Genomic DNA, 25,612 nt, shown 5'->3' with positions numbered 1-25,612 from the left:
TTTTATAAAAATAAATTATTTTATTTCTTCAATTCCGCATGATACTGTACACATTATTTACAGAAACAAGTTATATTAGCAAATAATTCTAAAAATTAAATTAATTCAGTCTTCAAATATTGATATTCACTACAGTTTACCAAACCAGATAAAAAGTCCATTATCTAGAGTAAGGTGTCATTTAACAATATAGCTTTATTATACCATCTCTTGCATGAATATTTCCTCAAATAAATTACACAGTCCAAATATTAAGCAATAAAAATTATATTGATTTCAAAAACACAAGAAAATAAAATAAACTGAATTAAAAATAACTTTTTTATGACAAGTAAATAAGATTGCTATAGTACAACAGATTATCTAGCATATACTTAGAATACATCGGAGATAGATTGTAACAATCCGTGTGACCCACAGTCACACGGAATGCATTCCTTACACAAATGGCATAAGTCGAATGCCACTACTTCATATTAACAGGCACATTCTTTTACTAATAGGTAACAACAGCAAAGACTGTGATGCCAAGTTCTAAAGCCTTACTAAGTATTAGTTACTTTCTAACTCACATTCACTATTGCTCCACATAATACATCTCTCCTTTGTTCATGTGAACAGCCTTTACGTATCAGTCTTTCAGCTGTGTGTCAGTCAAATGACTATTATCTTGATCCCGTCGTAGTGATTTGACTGTAGCCGAGGTCTTGACTTCTCTCACAATTCTAGTTCACTAAGGTAAAGACCGATAACGTTGTTCTCGTACCACTATTCACCACTCACGTTATCTTCTTGTGCGTTGCTGTGTGAAGGCTCCCTGCTCTGCGCTTCCGCTTCTGCAAAACCAAACAAATATTAATGGTATGTCGCTTAATGAAATGTCCAACCCGAGACATGAAAGGTTTCGTTAATTCTTAGAACACTAGCCACCAAGAGGGAACAGACGGATAGCAATTGATATCATCGCCGTTAAACATACAAAAATATTCCTTAATTTACTTTGTGTGACATTTGTTGTTATATAGCTTTATTTATTTCTTATTTATCGTGGTGTTAAAATTAATAGTACAGGTTATTGTTTAGATGAATAGCCATGCCCGTGCACATAAGCTAGATATGAGCTAGGCGACTCACCTAACATAAAACTAAACAACTTTTGAAGTAACTGAAACAATGTGAAATTTGTGTGCAGTGACAGACAATGACAAGACAACATTGTTAATCTATAAACTACTGACTAATGAATATTCATGTCAAGAAGCAAAAGAAACAAAAACTATAGTATTCGATTATAACAAGAACAACCACAAGAACTACTACTAGGCAAGAGTCAACTTCAATTCGACATCAAAGAATATAGATATTGTTAATTAATGGAATTTTAGCAAACTACTTTTATTCACGTTTAACAACTGTACTGTCTAAAAAGTCTAAAGATTGTCTTACCCGCTATAGCCCTGTCGACTTTCATCTTATCCCGGACGATGTAGAAGGCTGTGAGGAAGAAGAATATGGCACCGATGACTTCAATGAAGCACGTCACGAACAACGCGTATTGTAGAGAGTGGAACTGTACTGAGTGACTCGCCGCCTCCGCCGGGTAGTCAGACATAGAACGTTTCAGGAATTCCGATATCTAAAACAGTAATAATACCCATATATATAACACGTAAACATTTATATAATTAATCAAAAATGGTTCTTACGCAGTAAATAACAAAGATCCAATCTTTAATTCGTTATCTTCTGAGTTTATTGACATGAGTAATACTATCGTACTTAGATCACAAAACTGATTTACGTACTATAAACTGTCTCATCTCATTTAGTTCGTACAAAATTATTACGCACATTGGATAAAAAATAAGCCTATAAGTTTATTTGATGAAACTCACCACTCCAACTAAGTAGGGACTACCAGCATCCCCAAACATATGGGATATCAAAATCTGAAAAGCCTCTGCAGTAGCTCTTCGTGGAGGAATCACCACATACTGAAAAATAAAGAAAAACACGTAAGGTGATTTATTAAAAACAAAAATTACCCGTACCCGGACAGAACACACTAATTATAATACAAAAAACTCACTGGTCAATTCTGTTTATACACAAAAAAATACCCTCCTATTTTTTATTCCACAATGATGATAACTAGTAATTTCTTCAAAGTAGGTATTTGTATTTTCGTTGATTGATTAGATTAATAATTATAAACGGAATGAATTACTTTTTAAACGACATCAATTGACCAATGATACTAAAGTTATTAATTAGATAACACACACACATTAGCATTCAATTCGCAATTTTAGTCACTGAATTTAAACTTGGCGCCTTTTTTATAGTTACGCCATCTGTGTTTACTTTCGCAAATCACGTAACCTTTAACATACATATAAAGCAAGTACACTGCGTATTTCACGCATGCACCAATAGATGTCGCTTTTTTATATAAAGAACAAAAACCAGTCCACTCAGCTCGAATATTTCAGTCAAAATATTCCAATGAGTATGTTCGATAAACCTAATGAGAAGAACGGATGTATCTTGCGACTAGGCAACAGTGAACCGATAAGCGAGTGAGAGACTGGTTTCTAATTCTTAGCATGCTTCAAATAGCATTGAAATGAAAATAGACAGTACAAATCATGCTCAATAACCCCATTCATGCACGAAGTACCAAACCGCTATAATTATAACACAAGGCTAGGAAATATTTTTTCAGGTAGAACGCACACACTATATATATTTTTTTAATTAACAAAAGAAAATCATGACAAAATAAAACAATTATTATCTTCCGACCTCAGAACAGCTTCCGACAAACTAACCTTGTATTACATTATACAAAACTATTAAATAAAAATCTTCCGTTATCACTTCTAAACGCGCCGTTGTCATTGAATCATGTTCAATGTCAAGGGCGCGAGAGGAGAAGCGTGGGAAGTCGGGTCTTACCATCGACATATCGGCCACTATTGCCCAGTTGAGATTCAAAGCGAGCTCGCCAATGAACATGAGGACGAATGGCGCGTAAAAATTGTACGGCGTGAGTGCCATGGCGAGCGCGATAGCCGGCGCAGAGACGATGAGGCCGAGTCCGCAGATGACGGGGTGCGCGCGCGGGAACCGCTTGATGAGCCCCGCGCCCAGCCACACGCCCAGCGGCACGCCCAGCAGCCCGGACACCATCGTGATCGACCCGAAGATTAGCGACACCCTTCGTGCAAGCATCGCATCGTCAGACATGCCTCCGGTATATACGGTAGGGCCATACAGCCGGAGAGTTCACATTCATTATTCTTATTACTACGAGTAGTTAGTCATTTAGTCACTTTAGTTGTAAGTTGTGATGGTAATGAATTGTAAAGGTGACTTCACTTTTAATTAATTATATATATAATTATCTCGATGATGTAAAATCTCCAGTGATGATTATCATGCTTTCGTTTATGCACTATAAATAAGTTCATATTAGTCTATGATGATGAACGAAGCTAAATATCATGTCGATAAATATTAATAATGAAGCGGCATTCCGGGTTGCGGTACGATGGAATGGGACGATGCCGTGTTCATATCTCATTGGAATATTTCGTTGGAGAAACGAGCCGGTGGACGGTTTCTGCTTTATTCCTCACATCGCGGGGTATATAAATAATACTTGATAGCGCAAGCGGGACCCCAGCGAAATGCGAGCGGAGTAAAGTCAGAAAGCGCTCACCAGAACGATGTCGGCGACGATCGACCAGGTCAGGTTGAGGGTGAGCATGCCGAGGAAGATCAGCACGTAGGTAAGCGCGACGTGGGCGGAGACGGCGACGAGCGCGAAGTACACGAGCGGCGCGGAGGCGAGCAGCGCGAAGGCGCAGATGAGCGGGTCGCAGTCGTGCGCGCGCGCCCGCAGCCGCTGCGCCAGCGCCGAGCCCAGCGGCACGCCCAGCGCGCCCGCCGCCATGCCCACCAGCCCGAACTTGTACGACACACTGCCGCACCGGCCGGGGTTATATCTCACTTCTAATCCTAACGCAGCGGCATAACTAACAAACGTACTCAGGGAAAAACGTAGAATTTTCCACTAGATTAAAAATAAAATCGCGAGTGACGAATAGCACCTTTTTTCTAATAGTGCTATGCCACTTAGAGTTGATGATCGCTGACGTTTGTATTTTTTATCAGTTCTTATACTCTGTAGTTACGCCGCCGCCTGACCTGAACTCTAATTAACTTTAATGGTCTACTGTATTCTATGTATGTATTTATATAACAATGTATTATGTACCCCGATCTACACAAAAGGAATGTATGAAAAACAACAATCTCAGTACGACTAATGTTCTGAATTAGCAATTGAACTTGTGACCTATGACCAGATTGACTACTAGTTATTTATTAGGTACTGATGACTATTTTACGCTTCTCATAGCGATGACAACATTCTTTAAGTGTTCGTTAGTAACTTACTAAACTAAGTACTCTATAAAAATTACCTTAGTTATTTCACTATTATATTCAGTGGTAACCAAAATTTAATTTGTGGATACAAAGTTACGAGAATTTGAGCTTTTTAATTAGATAATATTCATTACATTAGTATAAAACTACGTGAGGCCGATAATTTCAGTTGAATCGATTTGTATTTGTTTTACAAAAGAATCAAGACAAGGTTACAACGGAATCCCACGAGTGGTTTCGCTTCAAACACACAATTTTATAAATATCTACAACTAAAGAAGTAATCTTTTACTAATCAATCTTATTGGATGAGGTCATGGAACCGTGTCTATATTACAGTGAATGTATTTTCAGTGTTAGTCAGTGATTTTACGGTGACTCAAGATCTGAAATTAGTTTATCCGTTCACAAGAGGGGAACCGAAACAAGTGGATATATTTAGCATTATAATACAAACTTTAAAAATACTTAGAGGCATATCCTGTATCGATGATATCGTATAATAAATAAACACAATAAAAGTTTCATAAATATTGCGCTATTTTTACTTTTACTAAGGAATTTTTCCACTATTATAAAGCATCTGCTACCGTAGTTACTAGTCAGCTAGTAACTACAAATTATTATAAATATTTCAACGTCAGACGTTTTGTTTCACATTTTATTTTTCATCAGTGCGGTCGCGTTTGACGCAATATTTAACATAAACACTGAATTGAACAACTATAAAAAAGTGAGTACGAACTACTCGAGTACTATTCTCTTTTTGATGTTACATTATGATTATCACTGTGGTAACAGGATATACCCCTATCGTGACTGAAACCGAGACATCAAAAATTATCTATAGATAGATTGAACCTCACGTGAGCCTCAATTTCTCCCACTTCTCATTCTCACGCCTCACTCTTTCCCCTAACTCCTCACTCTTTTCTCTAAATGCTCACTCTTAAAAAAAACCTCGGTGAAGCGTGGGTACTTACTCCATCTTTCGATGGATGTACTTCTGACCAATTGGGATAGTCGTGCATGAACTTATATTATGTTATGCTCACTCTTTCTCCTAATTCCTCACTCTTTCAACAGTATACTATGCTCACCTCTCGATAGTGATGTTGACGTCGGGTTGCAGCGTGAGGCCAAGGAAGATGAACTGCGGGCCCCACCAAGCGAGCGCGCCCGTCACGAACGCCACACACGTGAACGCTAGGGTTGACAGCATGAATGATGGACTAGAAGTGAGGAAAATCATTGATTAACGTGTGTTACATTAGATAAAGATTTTGTACAATTTTTTAATCTTTTTTTATCTCTATTATCCCGTTTTTCACAGGGTCCTCTTACCTAACCGGAAGATTTGACAGGTCCGGTTTTTTACAGAAGCTACTGCCTATCTGACCTTCCAACCCGCGAAGGGAAACCTGTCCAATACAGATTAGGTCACATACATTGGAAAATGCATTTCTCGGGAATGTGCGTTTCCTCACGATGTTTCCTTCACCGCTGAGCTGTTTTTGTTTAATTATACTGTGGAACGTATTTTATTACGTGTTCTTGTAAAATTATGCCCAAATACATATACTGCTATAGAGCTTACGTTAATCAGTGCCGTAGTATTATCAAGTTAGAAAATTCCTGACTGAGTTAGCTTTCATAACAACGCTAACAAATGATATAGGTACTGTACACACAGCGAGTATTGATATAGAATACATTTGTTAAATATTTATTAGTAAGTACACAGTGTGTCCTCTTAAGTATTAGTTTGTGTATGTTTCCTGTGAAGATTATCCAGTCATATTAGCAGACAACGTTTACCACTTTACAGATTTGCTTCTAAGAGCCAAGAAAATTATGATATTACCGAAGTATACCTTTTTATAACACTAACGGCCCGTCCCGACTTCATACGGGTGGACTTTTTAAGAGTTTTAATAAGGATCTCTATGTTTTCTTGTAATAAATACGACCTATGTTGCTCAGAAATAATTTTTAAAATCGATCCACTAGTTTATGAGCTTATTCAATACAAACAAAAATCTTTCCTCTTTATAATATTAGTATAAACAAATAGAACACAACACATAGGACATACAAAACATTGAGCAAAACAAAGAGATATCTTCATACCGGTGAACGGATTTATGGCGAAATAAAGAGACTTACTTCTTAAGAAGAGCTTTGATATCGTCCTTGTAAGAAGTGGCTTTCATCTGGCTCTCCTCGGCCTGGCCGCGCTCGGGGTCTTCCATCACCCACATGATCAACCCCACAGCCACTGCGCCCAGGAATGGAGTCACCCGCAGACCCCATCGCCAGTTGTTCGCCGCTGAACCAGCCACCGAGCCCACTATGTAACCCAGACCACTGCAATTATACAACACTACAGTTACAAAAACATACACGAAAACGTGACCCCTATTGATTAGGCTACAAGTAAATGTGCAATCGTTAATGATAATCGAGAATTTAAATAATGTAAATACTTTTAAACTTCGTACCTACACGAAGGAATTAATAAAACTGTATTCATAATCTCATAAATGCAGTAGTTATTGCAAGTATATTAATATATCAAAGAAACGTTTTGTTAGCTTCTAGTTGATAGGCAGTTTCCGCAGTGAAATTACAATATTTACAATACAATTAAAGATTGTTTCTGTTTATTCATTCGGTTACATTTAAATTAATTATTGAAAGACATACACGTATCGTATCATCATGATGAAACAAACATCAATGCAAATCATCGAACAAAATTTTGCAGACGGTAACTTTCCGTTGACTCGATGATATTGCCAACCGAATCAAGGACTTATTCGTGTGTGTTCAACGTTCAATTAATTGGCTCACATCCGAAGTCATACTCGTACAACTTACTGAATAAATTCTCATTCATTTTGTTTATTAAGGGATTATTACACTGCACGATTACTCGGGACGATTCCAAGGTATAGCGCTCTGTACCACCCTACCGCCGCACCGCACCGCTGTGTAATAAGAAGAGAAAAAGGGATCCGACCAGGGACTCCCATGTGCGTTGGGCCCGAGAAATCCTGTAGTGTAACAGTGGATTGCGAATTTAGGTACCTAACTATGTCTAAAGAATGCAATCCCTAGATTGGTTATCAGATACAAGTGCGCAATTGGGGATTCAATTTCGAAATGGTTTAACAGTCAACTAACCTCGGGATTGTACTCTCTTATTTACAAAGTACCTAACTGTTAACGATATTCATTTATGGTGAAATCAGTAACCTAATTCAAATTGTTATTTGATTCAAATGATGAATCAACGTCACTTGTAAAAAGGTGTAGTGATACATATACTTTTTGAGACAATGACATCTTACCTGCCGACTGGAATAGCGAAGTAGAAGAAGGCGAGCATTTTAGAGCGCACGTTGCCGACGAACAAGTCACTGATGATGGTAGGAGCGATGGTGGAATAAGACGCCTCACCGATGCCCACTAAGCCGCGGAAAAACGTGAAGAGACCAAAATGCTATAAAAAAGATAAAAAGAAAATAAAAAATAGTATTTATTTTCTTCCACATAATCATCTAGCGTAATAAAGCGGCAGACTGGTTCCAAAGCCAGGATTAGCCTGTGTTATCCATATAGGTACTCAGGTCTCGTAAGAAGCTTCAGAACCGCTGATCACCATTCGATATTTGATGTTTCAAATATACTAAAGTTATGTTATCTTACAATATCTTTTACTTACTATTTTATGCCTAGACTCAGATGTTTAGTACCCCGTGCAATAGGCAAAACCAAACCAAGTTGTTATGAGCATAGGTCGGTGGCAATATTTCCTAAACTTAATGGTAGTCCGTAATGGTGTTGATATTACCGTTCCACTTTCTTTTCAGGTTTTTTGCCTATTGCACGAGGGTACAAAATATTTCAATCTGAGCGTCAAATATTATGTATTGTAACTTGGTATATTTGAAACATCAAATATCGATTGTCTGTTGTAGTGAAACATTTGAACGGCGTGAGAAAGGGAACTATGTACTCAATAACTCCGTCATAAATGTAAAAAATAATAATAAGTAGGTTATAAATATGTGCGTGTATGCGGGATTAGAAATCACCCTACATTTTTATTGGAATCAAGTGAAGAGTATAATAATGGTGCATAACATATCCTCAAATAGTATAAACTTACAGCAATGTAGGAGCCGAAGAATGTCGTGAGACTCCATAGAGCGACTCCGAAAGCCATGATGTATCGCCTAGAGTAGCGGTCGCCGAGGTAGCCGAATATAGGTGCGAACACCATATACGCAACCACAAAGACAGTCTGTAGTAGACCAGCGTAGTCATCGCCGATACCGAATTCTGCTTTGACATCACCTAAGACTCCTGTAACAAGAGAAAGAAACCATAAATTAATATTAATAATTCTACAAACAAAGTTGTCTATTCATCAGTAAGAGCATTCTGTTAGAGGACTAATTGAATGTATCCCTGTTTACTTCACACATTTTCTTTTAATTACATAATAAATAAATATTCAGTAGTTGACATTGCAAAAATGCAAAATACATAATACTAGAAACGAACTAACTATGTACGTATATTGTAAAAAAACAGTGATTAAGACGACTCTACTGTAAAGAAACCAAGCAGTGTAGGATATTTTTAGCCGCAAAATAATAAATTCATTTGTCCAACTGTCTAATAATACCAGATAACGGAACCGCCTACGACAGACGGGTAAATGACATCAGGTCACATTTACTTGAGGCAAATCGTAGTAGAAGAGCAAAGGAGAGCAAAGAAATTAAGGAAAGTCATACGTTCTTTTGAGACCATGAACAAAAGACCATAGTATACGATAATTGCTTCAACTTTAACAAGCGGAAACTCAGCGATTTAGCAAAATGACCAACGCAAATTAGACAAGGACTGGTACACGACTATGCATGATATTAACCTATTAACTATTGTCAGTAACAAACAAGGACGTATCGTACGTAGCTCATGTGCAAGCTTTACTTCAAGCACGTTCCAATTGGAATATTTCTGAAATATTGTTTTCTTTTCTATAAATAACATTGATGATGCAAGACTTTTAATAGGCTTTTTAGCATCTGATCTAAAAGTTGCATGAGCATAAATTTAAAACCGCGTGGTGTGGAGCCTGTTAGTTTAAATGTGCAAAAATTGACCTTGAAAAGGTGATTGGCCGTATTCGACACTGCAAGAACTCGTTCTGTAGCTTGCTTTTTGCAACATTCTAACATAAGTTTCAAATTCGAGTTTACTAGTTTCTCATATTTTAGAAAGATGGGTGACATAAACCTGTCTACAAGCATTTTATGTTGTTGACATAAAAATTAAAGGAAGGGTGCGGTTCGCACTCCGCTCTTGTCCGATAAACTATGCACACACTTTTAGCATCGCAATCGATATCCCATCGACTTCATTCGAGAACAGTAAAGTTGAACCAATAATAGAAATAAAAAACAGACTGACGCCAAGCAACTTTTCCAAGCAAATATTGAATGAATCTGGTGTCTATTGAACTGATAGACGAATTCAATGCGTAAATGTTTTCTATAACTGTAGTTTTTAAAGTATCTACAAATCTACACGAACAAGTTTGTACAACTTGGACTGTAGTCCACCCAACTCAATGCACGATTTATGCTAATTTGTGCATAAGTGCGTCACCTTCAAGATGATACCTACAACGATCGCGACATACGAGTTACTTTGACTAACTGTGTTCTGTCTCAGTTTAGTTAACCGTTCATCTTTCACCTCATTAAACGTTAACTAGTGTTGTTAGGATGAAACACATCAGCGGAAATAGTCTATACTTAGCTGACAAACTTCGCAAACTTTTGTTTGTCGCTGTTTGCTACATAAACGTAGCAATATTTTTAGGCACCAGAGAAATAATCCACAAAATTCATTCCCTGTATCGTAGCAGCATATCATTTTGACACCTCAATAAATCATATCTTTTATTACTCGGTCCCCATTGTTTGCCGCAGTTATTTGTTGAAGCCCCAGCTTGCACCGTCTACGTTCGCTTGAAGTGCTTTTATATGTTTTTTTCTCATCGTCTGGCTTGTCTGAATGAACCTATTTTGTATCAAGATTTCAAACGGCGCAGTCTCGTTTATATAACCGTTCATTGCATAACGTTTCCAGTTGTGTAAAAGGAAACTTACCGGATAAATTAAAATTATGTTCATAGCTACAAAAAATACCTAATATGTTATCAATTTGTATTGTCGGTTGGTGCTAACTATTGAAATTGAATAATGGTATTTCCAATTGACCTTAACAAGGAAAAGTTTTACTATTCATCCAAGATTTAATTATAATAGAAAAAATAATTCCTATGGAAATCCCAACCCAATCAATTAGCTACAGGGCCGATATAGCGAGATGTGAGCATGTGGTGGACGCAGGTTGTGGTACATTCACGGTCAGTTCACGGTCGAACTAACGATAGGCGCGATAAGTTTAACCCTCACCTTTTACCTACTATTATCAAGCTGTAATTAAATGAACACAATGCAATTCTATCATAAAAGTTTCTTTATATTATCATTCCTATTATTATAATAGCAAAATGGATTAAGTAGCTACCAAATAGTATAGCTAAAAAACTACTGAAAGTATACGCGGCACACATTAATATAGCTTAAAATAAGTACGGTGAAAGTAAATCTGCGAAACGAAAGAACTGCCCATTCCACCTGCCGCCGGTAACGTTTACGAAGTTAACATGTCATCAGAAAGTATTAATATTAAAGGCCGCGTTGAAATCACTCTTACACAAGATGAACTTTAACCGCAAGTACTTATTAAAGACGTGGTTCGAGAAAATAATTTTCTAGAACGTCAATCACCTAACGACCCTGACAGTTCCCAAACCGTCACATACCTACCTACTTTGAAATTTAAGAAGCTTCAAGATATTTTTAGCTTTTATTATATCTTTAGAGAAAGCCATAAAAAGAGATGCATCTTAAATATTTTGAGTGTGATTAAATCTCAGACCTTTCAAATGTTTTGATTGTCGTATTCAGCAAATTTGAAGAATGCTTAAAATACACTTCCGCTATAACAGTAAACATGGAATCACCTTTTACTGACGCAGCATCTCCATTAGTCATCATTCATCAAGTTGTTTATGATCAGGATTAGCAATCGCTTCATCATCAAAAAGTGATATGGTGACCTTCAAAATCGTGGGCGTAGAGTCGCGTGGCGTGATCAGTAGCTACGTCATCGTGAGTTTGGCATAAACGTGCATCGTGGCGGCAGCACCAGCGCGCGCCGCTAGGTCGGCCGGCCCATCACGCCACAATCCTCCACCAATCGCAAGCGAGCGTCACCGGCGCGAAAACATTTTACAGCAACGCGTGACGGAGGCAACATGCGGTGCTTTCGGTCAAATGACGAAACTCATGGTTATTTATGTTTGCTGTTACCGACCTACGTAGCCTTGTGAATATAATCAAAACATGTCGTACTTAGTACAGAAACTCTTATCTGAAAATGGTTTACAAAACACTTATTGCTTTTATCAAGCGCATTTTAATTTTAAAGTATATTAGCAGAACATGAGAATCATGGAGGCTGTCAGAGACAAGGCATTACAAGGGATTAATTACGAAACGGGGCTTATGTAAGGTGAGCATAAAGCTGGATGGATGCGGGGGGTTGCGCGTGTCAATCAAAGCGCATAATGAGATTTCCACGACAGCAATGTAATCGCCGGTGGAAAATGGGATCAAATCCACGTTTCATTTCCGCCAAATGGGGCCCTGTTCTGTGAATGACGTGTCACCCTGGGGGTCTAATAACGATCACAGCAAACATCGAAACTGTTTTGTGCTTTGAGCAGAGGGGATATTTTTTCAGCAATATACATTATCTGACGAGTCTTTATCTGCAAATACACACAACTGAATACAGCTGATTGCACAGTCTGAGTTTTGGAACCTAACCAAGAATGAAAGCGCCACTCTACCGGTCAATACCACTAAGACTAATTAGAAACTTCGAAGACAAGAAATTACAAATATTAAAATCGTGTTGAGCTGCAAACAATTAGCCACAACGAAAGTATCCTTGTTATTCATGGCATACAAATCAAACAGTGTGAAATAATGAAATTTTCTCACGGAACATCGTACAATGACTTTAATTACTAATCACTTGCATAATTGAAAGAGAAATTTCTACGAAATCGAAACTATATCCAGAAAGGAATTATAGACAGATGTAATTATAAGTAATATAAAGGTAGATTATAAACAAATAAAAGCATGTATTGAAACACGTGAATTGATACCGCTATCGTAATCACATCGTACGACCGAAAATTTTCTGTAGATAAATCAATAAAACGTTTATCTCAGACGTTAGTAAGCATGCGGTTGTTCTGGTTGTTCATAGAGTGACGCAACTTGACGCAAGTGAATCAGCCAGTACTCTGTATATTATATTAATAGTTGGTAATACAGAGCCAGTGCCAGATTGTCTGGCAACGTTAAGTAGAGTAGGATAAGTGTACCTTGACGACAAAATAATGTCAACACAGGTTTACGTAACCTTTTATCTTTTGCTAATTTTGTATTTGTATAGACCGTTTTTCTTTATCAGAACAAAAGAAATATTTCCTTTGCATGGCGTAAAAACAACACTGCGATACGGTAGACAGAAAGTAGATAAGGTCCCTACCTTAACTAATGATCAAATTAAAACCAGAACTCTATCGGAGTATTTTCAAAATATGTAGCTGTACAAACCAATGTTTCGGAAGGCAAACGAAAGTTGCTGTAAGTATTGTTTGAACTACTTACACTTTTTCGAACAAAATGAGCGGATATTATAGCTAAAAGCCGCTATATGAGTATTAGTGAAAAGTAGCACACTCAAAATGCAAAAGAAAGTTTTTGGCTACCAGCAACAGGGCTTTGCATTATGACTGATTACACGAAAAATATAATAAACGGCTTTAAGTGCAGTGGGCACTTCAACAAATGTGCTCAGATAACATTCTTACAAAATGTAACCAAAGAAAGCTTTAACAAAACGAGTTATATTATAGTTTAGATAAAAGACATACTTGTGGTGGAATTTGAGACTTGATATTATTGTGAAACGAACAGCACTGTTTAAACAATCTATTGTTTTCATTCTTTGTAAATTTCGTATTAAACTAATACAAAGGAATTTTGAAAGCACTGTAATGCAAATGCAACTATGTATTAGTAGTTAGTGCATGTTTATGTATACCTACAACTACAATAGTTATTGTGCAAGGCGACGCAATTTTGTACCGATACCAGGAACGCTGGGTAACTCTACCCGCGAGTTCGGATCCACTTTCTCGAATACTACTCCGCAATGTTTCTCTGGGAATTACTTTCCATTAAGTAATCATTTCACGTATTCATTCATTACCTACGATAAGCAATAAAAAAGAAAGAAATCAAAAGCATAATTTTATATCGTGCGTCAATTTTTACGGATTCTCGTGACAAATATTATGTACACGCAAATGTTCATAACGTCAGCATATGCAAATATTGTTAACAAGTGAAACTTATGGTTTACCTAACAGTTCATGTTAAAAGAATTCGCTTTTTTATTATTATTCTTAACACGTAGCAAACAATTATAAAACATCATTACAAATACATAAGCCGGTACTCTACCTTGAAGAGAGTTACTGAATAAGTAAAAAAATTCAAAGAGACATTGACGTATTCGAATACTAATTAACTTTCGATGAAGGAAATTAATGTTTGTTGGTATAGGTTTCATCAACGCGTGGCGTACCTCTTCTTTGACGCAAGCATCACCATAATAGATGATAATTGATTTATAGGCAACAGTAATTAAAGCTAAAAGGTTTTCACGCCCACATCCCATGTTAAAGGGCTATATTACATTCGACGCTATCAATTTACGCCTATTAGATCGCTATAAATACTACATCAAAAGAGACGACGAATATAATAAGAATTTACCATAATATGGACAAGCCTACTGCATCTTCGATTGCATCGGCGCATTCACCACTTTCCGTCGAATGGTAGGCAAACATTATTTCGAAAATATTGTGAAGTATACACGACGGTTGTTTTCTATACAAGTATTCTTGATATCAATGTTAATTTGAATGAAGCAGGTGTATAAGCGGCGCGTCCGTCTGCAGTTTGCAGATACCGATCTTTGTTCAGAGAACATTAATGCAATGTGCATGTTTCGCCTTCTGTTCATATGCAATTAACGAACACAATATGCACCGAGTCTGACCGGTGTTGGCAAGTAATTAACAAAAACCAGGTACCTCTATTGCCTACAAAGTATCATTATTTGGCTTACAAAAACGGTCATAAAACATTTCTGTATAAAAAAGCCCATAAAGAATCATCAGAATAAAATAAAAGGTTATCTTTAGATGCCTCTAAGTTTTATTTTATGTCCCTTTAAAAATGCTTCCGGAGTTTAATATATCGACGTCAAAGGACTTTCCATTTCGGGTTGAGAATTAACGCTAGTTGTATATCAATACATTACGGCTTTAGCTTAACTATTCGATTATAGAATAGTAATATTACAATGAAAGCCAATATATCACCAATTCCAAGTAATCGTTACATTTTATGTATCATTTACGATTACATACTTATCTTTGATTTTCAATATACGATCTTCTCTGAATACGATATTATAAAACTGCTATAGATAAAAGTTATATCTATATAGTTTTATTTAGTCAGTGCTATGTGTAAACGTACAAGTTTTAAAAGCCCCTAGAAGGGTGAAATCATGAGTAATAATTATACAATAATCTTACTATTATGGAATATTAAACATTTGGCGTCGTCTGGTCGAGGGTTTATCAATGTTAAGGCGCCGTCTGGCTGCAAAAAAGCACTTCGCATAGAGGGTAGCGCCCCAAGCCCCTATGCCGACCTTTATGGGAACCATCGAGTGGCTAGCAATATTTCCCACACAGCCAGTGTAGCGAAATAGCCCTTTGTTGCTCGTAATATTATACTTTTTTCTAGTTTAGTGTATACAATTATATTAATACACTATTTACCTTACTCTCTCTCTCTCTCGTCGTGTACCTTACTGGCAGCTTTAAATTCTGGTAGCTTTACATTTTTGCCGTAAGTGTGAATGCCCCGAATTATGAAAAGTCTATATTTGAATTGGATCCCCGAGACCCTTGTTTACCTTCTACGACAAATGAAAGACCTTTACGCTGTCATCATCACCCTCTTTATTTACAGAGACTCCCTCAGTATATGGAATTCGATTGAAAGACGTGGCGCGATTATTCGAAAATAATAGGCATGAAATTAGACTATCGAAAGACATGAACGCCTTGGACATTGTCTTGTTATTGTTACTCGTGGTACCAGCGCCAGATAAATCTGTAGATATTATATATTCCTCGGAAATATCATTAAATTACCTTATATTTATTCAAGTGCTCAAATATAACGTTGTTTAAGCTGTCGACGTTAAATATCAAAGTACACTAGATATCGCTTGTATATGTACTACCTGTGTACTTATTTAACTTTGCTTTCCATTACTGGAGGCGTCGAGATAGAATCTCGAACCGTTGTTAATAGTTCGTTGTAAGCTAAGTACTAAAGCAAAGGCGGTTTAAGCTCTGCCTATACCTATTTATCCTCAAGCAGCAGTACCTATTTCCTGTTAATTATTACCGTATTCGCGCTTGGAATAAAGTTTAGTATCTTCAAAAAGGAGTTAATATTTCGAACGATTTTTAAAGATAGATGTTTTTTACCTATCTAGAATGTTCTTGCCTAAATAAAGATGCATGTAAAAAACAAAACGTAACAGCTTTAGTATTCGTAATTGGATTTAATCCAGCGAACATGCACGCGATGCGGATCTAGATTAAAATCTCAAAGCAGAACACACATGCACTATCTCCAGCTAACATGCGGTTGCTTTATTTTGATAGTCATCGGTTAAAACGAGGCTTTGTACGAGACTGTAAGAAAGTACCTATAGACTGCACAAAGTAATATGGCGTGCGTGATGTCTAGAACCCCGCTTTAGTTTTGTTTTCTGACCGTTTGTCGACTCACTTGACTGAACATTGTCCGGACACAGCATTAGTCATGTCTTTGTATCTTATAAAAAATATAGTCTAGATAAAGACGTACTGATTCATGGTTTTAAATTAAAAATCATAGTACGAGTAGACAAGTTAATATAGTAATAAAAGTAACCACTGTCTGTATGGCTGTGTTCCATTTCCATTTAAGAAATGGAAATACTATCACTAGTAGAAGAGACCGCTCATCGAAAGAAGTCCCGCGGCCACAGCGCTAGTGTCGCAGTATCTACATAGACTTATTATGACTTCTCAAATTGTTCTATCAAAATCCACGGGATTTCTTTCGCGGCGCGTACTCTTTTCATAGCTATTTGAGTTACTTAAGTGTGTAGGTATGTTTGTTTACAACTAATAATATGTAAGAAGTATCATATCAGTAGGAGGGCATGGGTGGAGTCGACACACCGTATCTTTTTTTAGATATCGTCGAAGCAACTGATTAGAAAGTAATTTAACTAAACGGCCCAATTTTTAAATGTCTGCTGGTATTTTAGGAAAATTCATATTAAATATTGAGTGTTAAACGAAATCGTGTTTCACTTTCGAAGACCAAGATATATTCTGAATGCTTCGCCAAAGAGAACTTTATGAATTGGCTCTTGAGAAAAGCGGTTTGAATTTCTAAGTGCTGATGAAGTTTCTATATTTGTAACTGCAAACAAACCAGCAGTTCAGCCACAAGACTGCCAATACGCCATCATAAAGATGGATTATTCACAAGTTTACATTGTAAAACAAGGTACGCATATGCAATACAAGATTTTCCCGCTAGCTAAACATGCGCTGTTATAAGTCATTGGCGACTAGAAAATGGGGAAAGCATTTCTCACAGCATTGCGGTGTTCTACACTTGATTGTAGGTCAACAACGTGCATCAACCTTCTGAACAACGCGGCCGCTTGTACAACATGCGCTTTAATTTGCTGGTGAAATGTTTGGCGCTAGTACTAGAACGCAAAGGTATACTGCCGCAATGAAGTTCCTGAGACAAGACAATTCTACACAACGTGAAAGGTGAACTCCCTGTGATTGTAAGGCACTTAGCGACAATTCGCAGAAACGCGAAGGCAATGTCGTTCTGAACAAATCGGCGGCTTATAAAAATCCGAAATGGTGACCGTAGAGTAAATGCGTTAGGTAAACTCGTAAATAGCAGCAGTATTTTGGTGATCGCCTCAAAAGTTACATTTTTGGAACAGAGTATATTTTAGAAAATATTTCAACGTCGCTTGGTTTTGGTAATCTTGTCGATGCAGTATTTTGTTGTCAGTGTATACTCTGATAAATGCGAAAAATAAAGTTTCATTCTGTGGAGGATTCCCAACCACTCAAACTGATAGCAAAAATATTATCAGTTCACCCGTGATATCTGCTAGTTGCTTACCCACTTGACAAGCTGGTAATCTGTGGCAAGTGTTGCAACGAAGGGGATATAGTCCATGATTAAAACCATGTTTGCTATTAATTCCTACATCTACTTCAACAATTTTCGGGTATATAACTGGTGCTTCACTTTATGCCTTCTTAATTGCAATTAATGAAACAGTTATGTAAGTATCGCAAAACAAAATATTGCTTGCGTAGAAAATAAATGCAGTCCACAAAGGCATGTTGGCTCTGAAGCGTAACCTTTTCAATACGCATTACGTTATAAAAACCGTTTAACCGCATTATGTTACTTTCCGCAGCACGAGTAAGGTTACGTTACGTTTGATTGCTTCTCCCATTGCAAAAGATTAATGTCAAATGTTCGCACGTGGAGGTATTTTATTGCAACCATTTCTCTTTTCAAGAATTCTTGAGCGAATACGCGGCGAATACTCTTCATATTTCAGCGGGTTACTTTCGTGGACGATTAAATATCTCTGAGGCGGAACTAATTGGGCTGAAGTGCAGTCTCGATGGGCGCTCTTGATGCGGTAGAGTCTGGCCGTACTTAGACAGCCAGCTGCATTGAATCAAAGACCGCTTGTTCCAATTGGAACAACTTGACCAACTTGCTTTCATTATTGTTTTAAAAGTAACTGTGGAAGTACAAACTATGCCGTCCAGTTTTTACCTGACTGCTGCGAAGCAAAAAGGAGGGTTATTGTGGCAGAGTAGGTAACGCGAAATTATTGAAATACTATAGACGCATGTAGAATGAATAAACAAACCATTTTACTTGGAAATAGATATTTTAATCTCGAGAATGTCCCATATTTAAAAAAGTTCATTGTCAAACCACTTTCTTCATTAAGCTAGAGATAAGCAGAAGTACTGATAACTATGTAAATGTTAAGTATTAGGGAAACCAGACCACCCACAAATAAAACCTACGAATTATTTGTAGATCCAAAGCCCTTTAATAAATATAACATAATATCTGTCTACTAGATTTTCTGCGAACTATTTTTCAAGTGCATTACATGAAAACAATTCAGACACACCTGTCATAAAGGGAACCATTTCCCATAGCAGTAAAGCGGTTTAAATATAATCCTGCGCACAGAGTGGGCTTCGTAAGCCCATAAATTTATCACTGATCCTTTTTGATCCTCCAACCACATGAGGCACGGAGGCGGGCACGCTCGCGCGCCGACGATTAATAATTAAGGTTAAAACCACATTAAAAAGGATCATTTTTAAGTTCCTCTTATAAGTATCCCACAAAAAAATCCTGTGTTTTGTCTTTTGTATTTTTTATGAACCTTAAACTATGTTCTTGGTGTAAATGTCTTATTATTACTACAAATGGAATGGCACAACTTTACTGTTTCCAGCGAAATTTGTTCTTAGATATCCCATCGCGGCACCAACTCTAAGCTTTTATGACTTCACGTAAGTGACTATTTAGCTGCAACCTATAAAATACTCGTAAAGTTCCTTCATTGTTAGGCGCGAGCTAGTTTACTTGTTCTTCTTAGATAATCAAAGAAATGTCTCTTGCGTTTCTTGAAAGAAACTACTTAAATTACAAAGTTCTATGATCGACCGACCGACCTATGACGGATAAAATGTACAAATAAGCAGAAGCATGAAACCCAATGGGTCGAATAAAAATATTAGTCACCGAAAGCTTCATCCCCACGTTTAGATCGAACCCCTCGCTGGGCGCAGCGTAAGCTTTTCCATATTTTATTCATTAAACGATGTGCACACAGCCGAGCCCCATAATAACTTATAACAAAATGGGGACACGCCAACCCTTTTTATTACACCATGTTACATTATACGCAGCATGTAACTGAACACTATCTTCTATTGGTAATGATGATCACAGTATCCTACCACATTTAGTTATTTTTTACTTGTATAAAAAGTTTCTACAAGAAGCGGCAGATACTGCAGATAACATTTTAAATGAAAACAATAGTAATTTACATTATTTCCTTACTTTATAATGAACGAAGACACTGAACCGCTTGCAATAAACCTTGATCTATTGGACACTAGCATTGTACGTTTACTAGCAACCCATTTACAATAATTACCATGTAATCACAGGTTACTGAGATTTCAAATAAATGAAACTTCATTATTATTAAGTCATCTCATCACCAACAGAAAATCGAGGATACGAATTATATTTTAGGTAATTACGTCCCTTGTTATAATGGAAGGTCTCAGAAACTACGAAATAACTTTGCTACGTCACATGACAAGGCAATTTGATGTAGGAAAGTTATTTAAATTAGTTGAACGTTCATAAATTGAAGCTCATTCCAACCAAATATGTATTCTGAACCATCTGACAGTCATTTTTTATCAACACAGCAGATGCTTAAAATGTTTACACTCAAGGGTTATCGATGACTTGTAGTTTTTTGGAACGAATCATCTGACAAACAATGACGACCAATGACCAACATTGACGAAACAATGTCAAATTTACAACAAACGGTCTAGTAGGTATAATTGACAATTACCGACGTGTTAATTGCGACGACAAACTACGAAAATGACGTCATCTTTTGAGTGAATCACTACTAAAATATGCTGTGTCTAAATAAAATTAGAACACTTGTAAAGTAAGTATGATATATGTAGTGTATGTACGAGAAATGTTCAACTAATCACTTCTCTAGGTACATTTTCTCATATGAATAGCAGATTTTATTATAGTTGTTTCGCTGACAGCTTAATTATCACGATTGCGTGCCGATAATGGAAACTTATATGCGGTACAATGCAAGTCAAATGACTTCAATATCAAGATATTACAAATCTTGTAACGCTACTGACCATCACAACTACTTAATGTACGTGTAGGCATTACCTACTACACCATACATTGTGGTAATATGAATATCTTCGTAGACATAACAATGAATGAGAAGTACCTACAATGTGTATTGTGTATGGCTACGTATCCATAACAAGTCATTCTTAAGTCGTAAAAACTTCAACGGTATCAATATTAAATCTAACAAAATAATGCATGGTCCTCCTTTATTGTACTCAGCTGCAGTTGGCAAATTGGTCCTTTGATTGCTTTAGATTTTAATCAAGATAACGGCGGGGGTAGGGCAGGTTATTGCGGTGGCGACTTGTTGATCGACCCCCGGGGAAATCAACCCTCTGTATCATCCCGCAAAACATCCCGCCTCAAGTGGTTGCATCCCCACTTAGTCACATCATAGAAACCCGCAACCCCTATCTCTCCTTTTTTGATAAAAAATAAAGTGTTTTTTCTAGCCGGGAAGACATAGTATTAAAGTGCTTTATGTACCGTCAGAACGTCAGCTAAACATATATTTGTTTACAGAGTATTTTTTTCATCCGATGTACCTATGCGTCCAAAGGTTGTCATAAGACATATACCAGCACATTATCTAGCATAGCATAACTGGTGGCGATTGTTTCGCACGAATACGCACGTCAGCACCGTGAGTACTCAGCATAACTAAATTCCTAATGGAAACTTTCACTGCGGCCGCTCCATTCTCTAATCACATAAGTGTCAAAGTAGTTCTTTTATACTAATTTAACTGTTAAGTTAAATAACTAATACCATTCCGTCCCCGCTCTAATTCCATGAATAGTTCACATAAATACCTTTTACATATTTAAAGGGCCACATTGTATTCAATGAAGAATGAACAGCCCACGCGCGTGAGTAGACATTGGAGATTAGTTCTCTGATTACGTGACATCGACCCTTCCTGGGTGTTCAGCTTTCATTAATGGTTTACTGACGCGTGATATTATCAGTACCATAACAAACTATACCTAGCTATGGCACTGTACTGTACATTGAGATACAAATGCTAGAGGGTCCGAGTTCCGACGGTATAACTTGGTCGGTATATCGAAAGCCATTTCAATTACATGTTACGGCTCTCGGACCGTCCGGTAATGGCACCTTACAATCCCATTAACGCGACGCGCCCATGGACATTTCAACCTATGTCTCCGCGCGCCGTCACGTGTGCGACAATGGCTGGGGGACACGAACCACCCACAAACATTCCATGCTTTATGTACCCAAAGGTCCTGCCCGCCGAAAGTCAACGACTTCTGGGCGACGAGAGTTATAACAAGAAAGGCAAATAGAGGATCCGACAAACATTTCGTAACCAGCTTCCTTAGATAGATAGGTATGTACAGTTTGCATCCTGAGATAAAGGAGAACTTAGTAGGTAATCTGACATAATCCTGAGGTAACAGGTATGAGTAAGCTACGACACAGGGATTAAAGTATTAAAATCGTGAGTAATTTTTTAAATGAATTTAATAAAAACTACGCATTCTTACGTAACTTTGAGCTGTTGATAAAGAACAAGAGGATAATAAAAGTCATAACCTCTACAGGAACAATGATAGTCTGTTCGCCTGAGTAATTATATCGGCTTTATCGCTTTCAATAACGGCTTCTGTGGTCCGGTGGTTGAGCGTTGGCTTCACGATCCCGAGGCCCCGGGTTCGAATCCCGATGGGGACCTATCACAATCCCTAGTTTGGTTAGGACATTACAGGCTGATCACCTGATTGTCCGAAAGTAAGATGATCCGTGCTTCGGAAGGCACGTTAAGCCGTTGGTCCCGGTTACTACTTACTGATATAAGTGAGTAATCGTTACATGAGGCATGTCAGGGGCCTTTGGCGGTTCAGTAACCCCGACACCAGGGTTGATGAGGTTGGTACTCCACCTCACTACCCATACGATAGAAGACGATAAAAAGAAGATCGCTTTCAATGGTATAATCGATGTTCTTACGTTGCGAGGGTGCTCGGCGCGACTGCATATAAATCTCTTGGATAACCGGGTGGGGACATTATTGTGATAAGACGTAAGGTGAAACATTATTTTTGGTTAAATACCGACGTTCGATGACGCAGCCCTATGCAATTAGACAAGTAATAAAAGCCACAATAGGGGGACTTCATTATACAGTAAAATGATGGTGGGAGTAAAGGTTAACGAAAGGATGTATTGTGGGACCGTTACCAATAATGACGTTGAATGATAGGTTAATAATGAACTTGTTGAGTAAGCTTTGAATACCGAACTTAGTATTAGTGCTATGTATTATTTTAAGAGATAGAATGATGAATGGGCTCGTTGCATCTTTAAAACGGAAATAGAAACGCATGTCTCTATACCTACCTATCCTTACGTGTTAATAACCACGACAATCATAAATACACCTTCTTCTCAAAGCTACCTAGTACGAATACAATTTTGGTCATAGTATGAAACTATCGTAACATAGTATCACGGCCATTTCCCCGAAAGGATAGGCAGATATGTATAGTATAGGTACCTACCTATACTATACATACCTATACACCCACTATAAATTAAACGACTCTGAAACCATAATTGATAAAAAGACATCTGATGGATAAAATGCACCTATAGTTATGGTAATTAAAAGAAGATTAATCATTTACGTACCATAAATAAATAAATTTAACATGTCATATCTATTAGACATGTTAAAAAAAAAGACGAAAAAGATACAAAAAAAGAGACGAGATGTTAGCTTGCGAGTTATTACTCGCGCTGTTCATATAAAAGGTAATAAAATGTTGGGGTTTCTCTACAAAAGTCCTAGCTGGAGTATTTTGATGGGGTTTGTACTAAAATGTTTGCCCTCACGCAGTGGGGAGCAAAGACCCGCGGCACGCCCGGGTATGGCGTGATCAAACAGACGAAAAATCAGTGACATTATCAGTGACAGAACAACAAGCATGACAATAAAAGTGGATTGAGAAAAAAGTTATTGATGTTGTAAAAAGTAATAAGTGTAGGTACATATAATAGGTAATAAATTATGTATTTTTATTTTTTAGTGCCAAAAGTAACAATTTTAAATGTTTCAAATGTCTTAAAGAAAATAATTAATATTGAAAAAATATCAATAACACAAAAATGTGTGTTTATCATAGGGAGGTATTTGATTGTTAAAAGGTGGAAAATTTGGAAGGATCATGTTCCAAAAGTATACCTTCTAAAATATTATAGGTATTCCCATAGAAATTGATTTGATAAAAACATCAGGAACAAAAGTGTTATTATATTAGGTAGGCAGGTTTATTAAGTGTCACTGATAATTTTGTTTATAAATAGAATGTTAATACTACCTATTATAATTTTAACAAGGTACAATAATAATATTTATAATAGGTACCCACTCAAACCATCCAAACTATATATAGCAATAGATTTGCTATTGGAATTAATATAATGTTAATGTTCATTTTATTGTGTTAGAATGTTTAGTATTGACAACAAATCATTACAAAGTATTCAGTAAATAAACTTTGCCTACAAGTTTTTATGCGAGTAGGTACTAACAAGGTTATCATTGAGAAGTCAGAACTGTCTGCCGTTAATGTGTCATAATAAACATGATACACATTAATTTGACCCCAGTACCGGGTTGCTATCATAATTCCATAAGAGGTAGGTGCTTATCTTAATTGTTATTAAAAACAAAAACACTTTTATATAATTACGGTCATAAGGCCCAAAGTCCTTTTAAAATCCAAACCCCATAGCTTAACTATTGAAGACCTGGAATTTAGGCTGGACAGGAGGTAAGTTAATTTTTGTATATTTTATTTAATACTTAACTATAGACTTAGTTATAATAGCAATAGTAAGCTACCCTCACTAGTAACTGTTTTGTGAAAACTTACCATAATTCCTTAACCTCTCATATGCCGAGATACCAGACACAATAGATTTTACATTGTGTCTGGTCGAGATCCGCGTTCCGGCGTTTAAGGGGTTAAAGAATTAAGATATTTCCAAATGAGGTTAGTTTATATTCAACTCAAAGAGCAGCTTCTGTTATGAAGCAAAAAATATAAATAAATCTTATTGGATTTTAATCATATCAAATAACCTATTATGATTTAGAAAATATTGAAGAATCAAAGAGAGAAATATAGATACGAAATCTTTACATGTATGTTTGCTTAATTAGTCATAGCACTTAATTAACCAAGTGTTTAATAGAAAGTTGTTGCTTACCGGCCAAGGTGAATCTGTCCATATAATTGATCAGGTTAACAAAACACAGGATTAAGACTGTCATGAATTCGAGGAATGCAACGTCTCTCAGGCTTCGAATCCTCCTCGCCTGCTTCTCCTGTAACAGCGCCGTCGCCGACTCATTATCACCATTGGTCACCAGCTGCTGATTCGAAGTGTTCGGCGTTATACCACTTTGGTCCATTGTGCCTACACTGCACTCACTGTTCCAATGCCAAAGGCCACTAGTACTACTACCAGCAAATATAATTTACCACTTCCAGATTAGGTAATCAAACGCCGAAAATTTTGAAAAGTTGAACGAAGTGTCACCGCCAGAAAATCAGGAACGAAACTCCTGAACAATTTTACGATTTACGGGTAAAATATAAACTGACAGTTATACTAAACTAAGAATAAATATATTTTAGAAAAAATGTATAAATTAATTGAAAATGCGTTAGGAACTATCACACATGATTCTACGACACACGTAAGAACTTGCCCACGTTCGTGACGTGAATATTTTTTGGTCCAAA

The 25,612-nt window shown here is 37.0% G+C and overlaps 1 protein-coding gene across 3 annotated transcripts; it reads right to left on the bottom strand.

Moving 5' to 3' along the window:
• Positions 1 to 25,611, bottom strand: LOC126372027 (protein spinster). 3 transcript variants are annotated; one of them, XM_050017529.1, is made up of 10 exons: positions 25,074 to 25,611; positions 8,630 to 8,826; positions 7,809 to 7,960; positions 6,622 to 6,822; positions 5,556 to 5,687; positions 2,959 to 3,220; positions 1,896 to 1,994; positions 1,447 to 1,636; positions 1,135 to 1,165; positions 1 to 836 (listed from the first exon to the last, which is right to left on the bottom strand). In XM_050017529.1, the coding sequence occupies exons 1-9, from the start codon at positions 25,276 to 25,278 to the stop codon at positions 1,146 to 1,148; spliced, it is 1,458 nt and encodes a 485-aa protein (XP_049873486.1). In that variant the 5' UTR covers positions 25,279 to 25,611; the 3' UTR covers positions 1 to 836; positions 1,135 to 1,145. The 3 variants fall into 3 exon arrangements, with proteins under 3 accessions (XP_049873486.1, XP_049873485.1, XP_049873484.1); XM_050017528.1 differs by lacking the exons at positions 1,135 to 1,165; positions 2,959 to 3,220 and adding an exon at positions 3,725 to 3,986 and having other exon boundaries at positions 25,074 to 25,609; XM_050017527.1 differs by lacking the exon at positions 1,135 to 1,165 and having other exon boundaries at positions 25,074 to 25,608.
• Between the last annotated feature and the right edge of the window lies 1 nt (position 25,612).

Source organism: Pectinophora gossypiella, chromosome 13 (assembly GCF_024362695.1).
Source record: "Pectinophora gossypiella chromosome 13, ilPecGoss1.1, whole genome shotgun sequence".
Taxonomy (NCBI): Eukaryota; Metazoa; Arthropoda; class Insecta; order Lepidoptera; family Gelechiidae; genus Pectinophora; species Pectinophora gossypiella.
Note: the sequence above shows the minus strand (reverse complement) of the source record. Positions and strands in the feature narration are given on the sequence as shown.